This window comes from Schistocerca nitens, chromosome 9, assembly GCF_023898315.1.
Source record: "Schistocerca nitens isolate TAMUIC-IGC-003100 chromosome 9, iqSchNite1.1, whole genome shotgun sequence".
Classification (NCBI taxonomy): Eukaryota; Metazoa; Arthropoda; class Insecta; order Orthoptera; family Acrididae; genus Schistocerca; species Schistocerca nitens.
Window position 1 is genome coordinate 438,071,533 of NC_064622.1, and position 11,741 is coordinate 438,083,273.

An 11,741-nucleotide genomic window follows, 5' to 3' on the forward strand; every position below is an offset into this window, starting at 1 on the left:
CCTCAAGGGTCGATCTGCGGCCCCATCTTCTGGGACATAACAATCGAACCCCTCCTACAGCTTCTGGATGGGGATGACAGGTCAGACGGAATTGTCGCCTACGCAGATGACCTATTAGTTGTAGTCACTGCAAACAACAGAGCCCAGTTAGAAGAGAAAGCCAGTGGATTACTACAAACAATTACTCAGTGGTGTCACAACAACAAACTCAGGATAGCCGAAAATAAAACAACATACACTTTACTGAAAGGATCACTCCAAAGGAATCCTTCGGTGAAATTGGGGACACAAACATCAAACGAGCACGCATTACGCGCTATCTTGGGGTACACATAGATGAAAAATTGAATTCCCACGAACACATAAGGCTGACAACAGACAAAGCAGAAAAAAATCACAAACTCGTGAGGCTAAATTCAAAACAGTACAGACTACCTCTACCAGTCATACGTACATACCACTGTGCGCTCTTCGAATCAGTACTCAGCTTTGCAGCTAGCACGTGGGCACATAGACTGAACGTGGTCACCAACAAAGCATCCGTCAGACGAGGGCAGAGAAGTGTCCTACTTAGACTATCTGGAGCCTTCGGTACCACCTCAGCGGATGCACTGTGTGTGGTGCTCGGAATATGCCCCATAGATATCACGATCAAATACAGAGCTGCGAGGTACTGGTTAAAGGTGGGGAGACTAGATAAGGTACACACAATAACCGGTGTGCCCATAGAGACGATACGTCACCTTAAAAGTTGGAGTTTGGATACATGGCAAGGTGAGTGGGATGTAAGTGATAAGGGACGTAGGCTGCACGACTTCCTCCCTGACATAAGGGAGCGGTTGAGAGTGAGACATATCGATCCCAGCCGCGGTATGGTACATTTCTTAACCGGGCACGGACCTTATCCCACGCACTTAAACCGCGTGAGTCTGAGGCAGACACCTACATGCACATGCGGGGAAGAAGGTTCCCCAGAACACACTGTCTTTTTCTGCGGGCAATACACGAACAATAGACATACACTACACTTAGATTACACAGATACAGACATAGATATATACACAGCAATAAGAGACGAAGAACAATGGGCACAATTAAACGCACTGACAAACAGTATTTCAAAAACAACACATGAAGAGTATATGCGGACACGACATCACAGACATGCCTATTTGCAGCGTAACAGAAATCCCCAGAGGATGGACAGCGATACCCACAGTGACAGCGAAAATAGTGAAAATGAGGAGGAACAGGAGGAGGAAGCTGAGCTGTGACAGTAAATAAGCAAATTGCTGGCAATCTAGCCAAGAAAACACCAAATGCTGTACAAGGATGCGCACCTAATGTAGTTAATACACAGGATTAGTAACAAATAGGATAAGAAACATTATTTCTCTACTAATAACCATTTGTGTGTGTGTGTGACTGGCGGTCAACGGCTCGATGAAACCATTCCGAGGTATTCACCGTCAATCACACTCGGTGATGGTACTAACATATCTCTCATCTATCCTATCTTCTTTTTATATTCTTCTTAAAAACAACCAAATTTTATTTATATTTCAACCTCAAATTATTGTTATTTTGAATCATTCTTTGTAAATGTTGTAGATAAAACAAAAGGAAAGAAAACTGTAAAAAGATGAAAAACGAAAATTGTAAGATGTACGACTTGTTTTAAACATCAGGTAACAGGTCTATAATTTGGCAATAAATAAATAAATAATAAATAATAAATTGCGCTGTTGCTGTGATGTGTAAATGGTGTTGTTCTGCGTGGGGGAGTTACTTACCAAATTAAATTACTATTCTGATATTTGCTGTGTTTTATTTTTATAGACCTAGTGGTTCTAAATTGAGAGAAAATCCTGTCTTATTGCCTTCTAGGTCGTTTCATTCAAGATTTGTTAACTTCGGTATTTTAGAAATTAAAGGATTGTGCAATAAGTTTACCGATATCATAACCGAAAGATTAGGACTTACCCACTTGGTCAAATCCAGTATTCAAGTGAATGATGAGGGGCCCATTCGAAAACAGTCTTATAGGTTCCTCCCGCCCCCCTCTCTCCTCCATACCACTGCATGAGACAGTAAAGCAAGCGATAGGGAAGATGTTAGGGAAGATGTTACAACAATGAGTCACTAGAACATATATTTACTGTTAAGAAACCGCAGGGAAGAATTTGACCTGTTGTTGACTAAGAAGGTAATTTTGCGTTCAGTACCACTGCCCAGTCTCCACTCTTGTTTTGTGTAGTTTAAGGGAACCAAGGTCTTCACCACTATAGACTTGAACCAGGCTTATAATCAAATACATCTTGAAAAATCATCTTAGATGTTAGATTATGTTCAGTTTTCGTTCCATAGACCCAAAAATGAGATGATTCCCGTGGGTGTGGAACAAGTTAGAAATTATGACATAAATGAACATAAAACATTTGAATATAATACTCACTACCCTGCTCACTTGTCAGGAGGTTATCAAAATAGGTGAATACATCTCAGTACAGTGGAACAAAATTAATACACTGTCAGAACGAAACATAGTTATGCACTTTTAATGAATACATCATACACAGAATACCTAGTCTTGACTGTTATGACCAAGTGCTAACAAAACAGAAATCTGACAGACATTTTTACTTACGGTGGTCTAACAGTCCCTGTTTAGATATTCATCTATAGAGTAGAAGGAGGTGCCTATCGGAAAATCTTTCAAAGTCTGTTCAAACTGTGTTTTATCTGAAACCAAGTTTTTAATGGTTGCTGGAAATTTATTGAAAACGTGTGTTCCTGAATACTGGACTCTTTTTGAACCAAGGTAAGTGATTTTAGGTCTTTATGTAATTGTTCTTACTCCTGGCATAGATACTATCTATTGAGCTAGTGGTTGGAAATAGAGATATATTACTTGCAAAAAAATTTCATAAAGGAATAAATTTACTTAGAAGCAGTGAATAGAATGCTGAGTTCCTTGAACAGGTTTCTACATGATGTTCTTGAATTTACTCCAATATGAGTCTTATTACACGCTTTTGCCCGCTAAAAAATTTTCCTCTCTTTGACGAGATACCCCAGAATATGATCTCGTACGACATAATTGAACGACATAAGCAAAGTACGCAAGTTTTTTTATGTACTTGTCTCTTACACCTGGGCCGGCCGGAGTGGCCGAGCGGTTCTAGGCGCTTCAGTCTGCAACCGCGCGATCGCTACGGTCGCAGGTTCGAATCCTGCCTCGGTCATGGATGTGTGTGACGTCCCTAGGTTAGTTAGGTTCAACTAGTTCTAAGTTCTAGGGGACTGATGATCTCAGTAGTTAAAGTCCCATAGTGCTCAGAACCATTTTTTTTCTTACATCTGGCATCATTCTGACTGCAAATACAGACTTGTTTAGGCGCATTTATTAAGGAGTGGAATCAGATTTTAACCGGGAATCTGTTTGTGTGTCGTATTTTCTGAGATGGAGATTGGGGGACCAGACCAGTATTTGTGTAAATGAGCGTAGGAAACGCCCTAAAACAGCACGCGGGCTGCTGAGTGTACCAGGCCAGCGATCGTTAATCCGCTGAGCAGGTTTCATCCGGATCTGGATCCATCCCTGTCTCGAAAGCTATGGACGGTGAGCGTTATGCTACACGAGCAAATTGTTTTTTCGTTGTGATTATTATTGTGACTTCTACGTGTGTTTTATTTATAAAAACCTTTCGATAAAGTTGAACTTTACAAGATAGCCGCGTTGCTAAAAGAATGGTACGGAAGACAAAGACCTCTGGATCACAATTAACCTATACTGGAATGAATATGCTGCTGTGAAAGTATAAAATGATAAATGTTACATATTAAGCATCAGGTTCAATCGTAAGTCCGCTATTGTTCTTCATATATGTAAACGACTTTCCGTCTAGTATACAACAAGCAGGACTAGTTCATTTTCCTGAAGCTAGTTCTGTAATCAATACAAGCATAAATACGCCTACGGAAGAAATGTTAATCACTGACCAGGTTTCTGCGAAAAGTCTCACTCTCAATTTTAAAAGGACGCAACATATTCAGTTCTGCACATATAGATAAGTACAACACATGGTGAGGAAAAATTAAATATGGTAGAAACATCAAAATTCTTCGTGTGCTTTTCCAGTCAAAGTTATTAGGTGAGACTGGAAAAATCACACTTTTGAACTGCTAAAACAACTTAATTCAGCCACATTTCCACTTCGAATCATTGAGTTGGCATAATTTCCGCATCTTCATAGAATAATGCCATATGGAATTATGGTCTGTGGTTGCTCATCTTTAAGAAAGGAAGTCGTCGTTGTTCGGAAACGTACTATAAGAAAAATATGCGTGCTCCTCCACGATCATCTTGCAAGCATCTATATAAGGAGTTAGGCATTTTGACCACTGCTACACAGTTGATTTATTCCTTCATGAGGTCCGTTGTAAATATTCAACTGCAGTTGAAAAGCAACAGTACTGTACATAATTACAATATGACAAGAAAAAATGAGATTCATTACTCCACATCTAGGTTGTCTTTAGTACAAAAAAGGGTGCACAAAGCTGCAACCCAATGATATAAAATGTCTGGCAGAGAGCAAAGTAAAAGTTGAAACAAAATGAAAAATATTCTCCTTGGCAACTCCTTTTGCTCCGCAGAAGAACTTCTGTTACTGTAATGGTCAGCATATGGCCATATTTACAAAATAATGTGTGCTGTGAACTTAAAATGAATAGTTCGACAACATTACGATGTATCGTGCAAAACATGCATGGAACATGAAAATGATGGTTCAAATGGCTCTGAGCAATATACGACTTAACTTCTAAAGGTCATCAGTCGCCTAGAACTTAGAACTAATTAAACCTAACTAACCTAAGGACGTCACACACATCCATGCCCGAAGCAGGATTCGAACCTGCGACCGTGGCGGTCGCTCGGCTCCACATTGTAGCGCCTAGAACCGCACGGCCACTCCGGCCGACCATGAAAATGACTAACAGCCCAGTGAGACAAGGCTGTATTTAGTGGCTGCTGATGTTTAACATTTATTCGGAATGTAACTTCAAAGAAGTCTTGAAAACATCGACGAATGAATCATCTTGAAAGGAGAGAAACTGAATAATATCCGCTACGCTGTTGATACTGTAATATTTGCTAATGGCTTAAACAGTCTTCAGCATCTTGTAACCCGAATCAGCGAAAATAGTGAGCGACACGGCCTATAAATCAAGATAAGTAGAAATTAATGGTTATCATCAAGAAAGACATACCATATTGATATATAAACATTAATGGAAAAATTTTTGAGCAAGGAAACAAGCACACATTTCCGGAAACTAACAATCAATTATATACCAAGAAATTAGTCCTTATTGAAAAAGTCAGTCGTGTTTTGTGGAATGAGTGATGACTCATCTCTCTACGGAAGAAAATTAAGATCTGTACGTTGTTACATATTTCCTACCCTTTTCTATGGAACTGAGACTAGGACATTGACCAAGACGACGGCCAAACGACCTGAGATATAGCTTTCAGGAGAATCCTAAGAGTGCCATGGACAAATAACGCGACAACAACATTCTCCTTAAAATGTAGAAAGAAAACGAAAAACTCGACAGAACAAAATTTAGAAAACTGCAACATCTCGGCCATGTGATGAGGAATGGAAGAAAGTATAAAATGCCGCAGAACATTCTCCAATTCAACGAAAGATTCCTGGTAAAAGACAGCGAACAGTAAGAGGAACATCTTGGCTAAGAAACTTAAGCACATGGACTTCACACACGAGCAAGGAGATTTTTCGATCAGGTGAAAGTGATATAGCTGTGATGGTTGCCAACGGCGGATAGGCACTAGAAGAAGATTATTGTCACGCTCAGAGAAAAATCAACGGAGAAGTAAAGATTAAGAAAAGATAATTCATGACGTCGACGGAAAAAAAATTCGATCCCTGTGGCAACTCAAAAAAACAGCTACTGCCGTCGCTTATCGTTACGTAACTTGTATTAAACTGACTCACCGAAAGCCTTCAGGAACTCCTCAAAATTTTCGCTCTTCTCGAGCTTGTACTGTCGTCCAAGGCACGCTTCGAGAGACATCGTTGAACTGGCTGGAGCGAAGAACACACGCACGCGCGATGCACTGCCGCCTTCCTGCTTTTATACTGGGCCATCAAGTCGAGACAAGGCGAACGCTCGAGCACGTGGCCGAGTACCTGGCGACAAGTACTCAGCTGGACGCCAAGTGCTCTCACAGCTGTCGACTCGCTATCAGTGCAGCCGACCGTATCGCCTGGGTATTTGCTTGTGGCCTGAGGGATGAGCCATAGCCCTGGTGTTGGGCGTGGGCAGCGAGCAATGTTGAAGTATGCTGGACCGTTGACCCTCTCCAAAGTATTGATAGCTTATCTCGGCCTTCCAGAATGTGCTATAGAGACATCGTTTCCTGCACTTGCACGACGTTTGTGGTGCACCGAACAACTGGTATTACCTTTAGTTTTTTATTCCGAAACATTTAGTACGAGGTGTTATTGACAAGACACTGTATCATTGTAAGTAAGTTCAGATGTCCCTTTTCTCTGGACAGTACCAACCTCTCCGGGCAAAAAATCTCAACCTAGACCAGTGATTACCAGCCTTTCTTAGATCACTACCCCTGACTGCAATCAGCATTAGTTAGTACCCCTCCCACTCGCCCCGCTGCCGTCTCTTGCCCCCCCCCCCCCTCCCCTTCCCCACATCATCACCAACTGTAGCCCCTAAATAAACTTTTGGTAGAATTAAATACTTTCATCTTTCATTTTTAAAATGATGAAGGATGTGAAAGATGAACGATACTTTGTGTGTGTGTGTGTGTGTGTGTGTGTGTGTACGTGTGCGTGCCTGCGCACGTGTATTAGAATGAATGATGAAGCAGTTTGCATTGCATCGAAAATGCTACCCACAGCCCCTTCTCAGATAAGAAAGATAACTATCCACCGGGACGTAGACACTTGCTACATAACATACTTCTCTTGCATTACTCCGTTCCGTTGCGGCGTTTGCTTGATCTGCACACTGCAGCCCCATTTAAAACCAAATAATCAGATGTGTGCACTAAACTTACTGTTTGCTGGACTCCTTACTTCTGAACTGGCACAAACTGGGCGACTTCAGGCTGTTAATGCTTTGTGTCTAGCCACTCTAATAATAATAAGACTGCGTACCGCCTTATGTAGTTACAGCTGTATCGTGCTGTCAAATCATTTATCTGTTTCGAAGCGGGTAATGGAACAATTTTTTAACGATTGCAGGTACTACCAACAACTTGAAGAAGACATTTTGTTGAGAGATTTAACATTTGTTACGTATATGTCTCACTTTTATCATCAGCAATGTACGAGACAAAGCACAACATATATGTGTAATGGGTGGTCTATGTGAGGGACCTGTAACCTCCACCGGATTAATGCTACTAATTGAGAAAAAGCAGCGGGCCGCTGTGACCGAGCGGTTCTAGGCGCTTCAGTGCGGAACCGCGCCGCTTTTACGGTCCCAGGTTCGAATCCTGCCTCGGCCATCGATGTGAGTGATGTCCTTAGGTTACTTAGGTTTAAGTAGTTCTAAGTCTAGGGGACTGATGACCTCAGATGGTAAGTCCCATATGGCTTAGAGCCAATTGAACCATTTTTGAGAAAAAGTAATTGTGGACAACCTATAAAAAATGGTTCAAATGGCTCTGAGCACTATGGGACTTAACTTCTGAGGTCATCAGTCCCCTAGAACTTAGAACTACTTAAACCTAACTAACCTAAGGACATCACATACATCCATGCCCGAGGCAGGATTTGAACCTGCGACCGTAGCGGTCACGCGGTTCCAGACTGTAGCGCCTAGAACCGCACGGCCACTCCGGCCGGCGACAACCTATACAATCAGTATTAGATTCTTACAATAGTAATAATGATCTTTTGAAAATAATTTAATTTCGTGACTGAAACAGAATCAAATCATTTAGTTTTACCCCTCACAAAATTTCATTTTACTCCTCAAGGGGTTATTGATACACGAACTTTTATGACGTATTTCCATACATGTTACCTTGTGGCTTATTTACGAATTAATCTTAAATTACAGCATTACTTTGGTCTGTTGAAACGCTTTAGAAATGACCCTGCTTTGTCAGATATGATGACGTGATACTTATGAGAGCCCATCTTCGAAGCCGTGCTTACTAGCACGCAAATCTACAGTGATTCTTGATTCAGAGGTAATTGGTTCCGTAACGCCGCGGTGGAAGAAATCGCCGTCATTTGGGTAACATGTGGGTGTGCATCGGGCGTCTAGATCCTTCTCAGAAGACTGGGTTTCATTTCAAACATCTTCATTGCACTTTACGCATTGTTGAAGCGGATGGGGATGTTATATCGGCTCGACCATTGACTTATACGGTTTGGGAGAGTACTAGGCGGGGCGTCCGATAACGCTAGGTTGAAAAATACACAAACAGTATATGAAACTTAAGTATTGTGACACGAGCAAGAAAATGCAGCAAATTGGTATTTCAGGATGTACAAAGTATTGAACGTTCAATGGGTTGTTAATGCTTTCGTGGAAAAGAGACACAAACACTTGTGATGCAACTGCGGTAAAATTTTTCTCTGTGTGGTTGCTGAGCGACGTTGGTGCATCTAATCGCAACAGAAAGCAATGTGAAACTGACAGGTTGCGTCCTATACGTTCTAATGTGTGCTTTCAGATTAGTGATCGTCGCATTGAACAGTTGTTGTGAGCTCAAGTCGTTGCTTTAACGTTCAAGTTATTTCATTAAAAATTAAAATATTAATTGCCAGCATTAGTGAATTGTCTCAAAATACTCAGTACCACATGTGTAATTTTCTTACCCTAAATGTATGTAGGGTGCTGTACGTGGTGGAGGACTCTACCTTACTCATTAGCAACACAAACATAACATTATGTACCGACTCACTGCAGTTATTTGCACTAAATACATAAACGTCGAGCACTGAAAGACCTGAGTCGAAACAAGGCCCCGGGAGTAGACAACATTCCATTAGAACTACTGACAGCCTTGGGAGAGCCAGTCCTGACGAAACTCTACCATCTGGTGAGCAAGATGTATGAGACAGGCGAAATACCCTCAGACTTCAAGAAGAATATAATAATTCCAATCCCAAAGAAAGCAGGTGTTGACAGATGAGAAAATTACCGAACTATCAGTTTAATAAGTCACGGCTACAAAATACTAACGCGAACTCTTTACAGACGAATGGAAAAACTAGTAGAAGCCGACCTCGTGGAAATCAGTTTGGATTCCGTAGAAATATTGGAACTCGTGAAGCAACACTGACCCTACGACTTATCTTAGAAGCTAGATTAAGGAAAGGCAAACCTACGTTTCTAGCATTTGTAGACTTAGATAAAGCTTTTGACAATGTTGACTGGAATACTCTCTTTCAAATTCTAAAGGTGGCAGGGGTACAATACAGGGAGCGAAAGGCTTTTTACAATTTGTACAGAAACCAGATGGCACTTATAAGAGTCGAGGGACATGAAAGGGAAGCAGTGGTTGGGAAAGGAGTGAGATAGGGTTGTAGCCTCTCCTCGGTGTTATTCAATCTGTATATTGAGCAAGCAGTGAAGGAAACAAAAGAAAAATTCGGAGTAGGTATTAAAATTCATGGAGAAGAAGTAAAAACTTTGAGGTTCGCCGATGGCATTGTATTCTGCCAGAGACAGCAAACGACTTGGAAGAGCAGTTGAACGGAAAGGAGGATATAAGATGAACATCAACAAAAGCAAAACGAGGATAATGGAATGTAGTCGAATTAAGTCGGGTGATGCTGAGGGAAGTAGATTAGGAAATGAGACACTTAAAGTAGTAAAGGAGGTTTGCTATTTGGGGAGCAAAATAACTGATGATGGTCGAAGTAGAGAGGATATAAAATGTAGACTGGCAATGGCAATGAAATCGTTTCTGAAGGAGAGAAATTTGTTAACATCGAGTATAGATTTAAGTGTCAGGAAGTCGTTTCTGAAAGTATTTGTATGGAGTATAGCCATGTATGGAAGTGAAACATGGACGATAAATAGTTTGGACAAGAAGAGAATAGAAGCTTTCGAAATGTGGTGCTACAGAAGAATGCTGAAGATTAAATGGGTAGATGACATAACTGATGAGGAGGTATTGAATAGGATTGGGGAGAAGAGCAGTTTGTCGCACAACTTGGCTAGAAGAAGGGATCGGTTGGTAGGACACATTCTGAGGCATCAAGGGATCGCCAATTTAGTATTGGAGGGCAGCGAGGAGGGTAAAAATCGTAGAGGGAGACCAAGAGATGAATACACTAAGCAGATTCAGAAGGATGTAGGTTGCAGTAGGTACTGGGAGATGAAGAAGCTTGCACAGGATAGAGTAGCATGGCCAGCTGCATCAAACCAGTCTCAAAACTGAAGACCACAACAACAACAACAACAACGTCACATAAAATACTGATATTCTGGAAATAGGAAAATTGCTTATGTGCGCGGCGGAAGGAAATCTTTCCAGTATGGCAGCTCAACAATTCCTCATGGCTTCCCAGGCAAAGATGTTTTTTTGGCGGTGTGAGAGGGGGGGGGGGGGGGGATGGGGTGGTGGAAGAGTTCGTACGTGACTGGGAGAGAGGAATTATATGTTGTACTGGAGGATGCCAGGTATTCTGAGGCATGATGGGAATTATGACTGAGGAGGGAGGAGCGCTAGGGTGGCACACAGCCATTGACCAGCGTAGTGCTTAGCGCATCTGCCTAATGAGCAGGAGACCTGAGTTCGAATACCGGCCTACATACATACATCACAGAAGTTTGAGACTTGGAAAGGTCTCTGGAACCATATAACGTAGTTTCATTTGATTAAAGCACCTAAGCCTGGGTTTCAGGCAGGATCCCCAGTTTCTTCCGATGCTGGTGTGCTGTGCCAGTACGGTTGGAGAGCCACTGCAATACTGTTCGAGTTTAGGGGAAATACCAAGTGGACAGAGAAGTGGGTGGGATTTTGAATTGAGGAGACAGTTGTGCTGGGGCCTGCGTGCAGTTGTACAAAGCTACTGTGCCAGAGTTGCGTAGTGGTTAGCGCTTCAGCCTAGTGAACAGGAGACGCGGGTTCGAATCCCAGCCTTGTTACAAATTTTCATTCGTCTTTTCAGTCTGCGTACGCACAACAAAACATATTCAATTCCATGGTAGCACGTCTCGTTGATTTACCTGGACTACGAATGTAAGAAAGCTGAACTTCTTCAGTTGCTGCGTCAAAGGCTGTTGGCCGATCCTGACCAGTGCTCTATGTGATATAGAGCCAGTTTCGGTGGAACGATTGTATTAGTGACAGTTTCTCTTTCAAGTGTCGGCTTGCGATATTTAGTCTTGGATTGTATCTAAGCTGTAGTAGCGGATTTGGATTCATGAATCCACAGCCAACACTGCGCACGCTCTACACCGTTATGACACCATGATGACTGGTGGAATAACTATTTCGGGCGTGCCACCTAGCGGGAACGCCAGGAATTAAGAGTGCTAGGCGGGAACCACACTTGAGGATCTACAGCTTTCAGCGCTGTATGAAGCATTTCTGTAAGTTTTTTACCCGTTTCGCAATTAAAAGTCAATTTTGTACAACTAATCTATAACACCCTGTATATTACTAAACAACTAAAACGGTCACCTAGCCCCAGTTGCAGTTTGCCTATCTAACGGCGTCG

General features: G+C 41.9%; 1 protein-coding gene across 1 annotated transcript in view; it reads right to left on the reverse strand.

Annotated features, from left to right (window-relative positions):
• The window catches only part of LOC126203727 (fatty acid-binding protein-like), a 37,597-nt gene extending 31,334 nt beyond the window's left edge, over nucleotides 1–6,263 (reverse strand). The window contains exon 1 of the mRNA XM_049938099.1: nucleotides 6,024–6,263. Coding sequence (XP_049794056.1) covers nucleotides 6,024–6,102 — 79 coding nt within the window. The 5' untranslated portion in view covers nucleotides 6,103–6,263. The remainder of the gene's footprint in view (nucleotides 1–6,023) is intronic.
• Nucleotides 6,264–11,741: the final 5,478 nt, after the last annotated feature.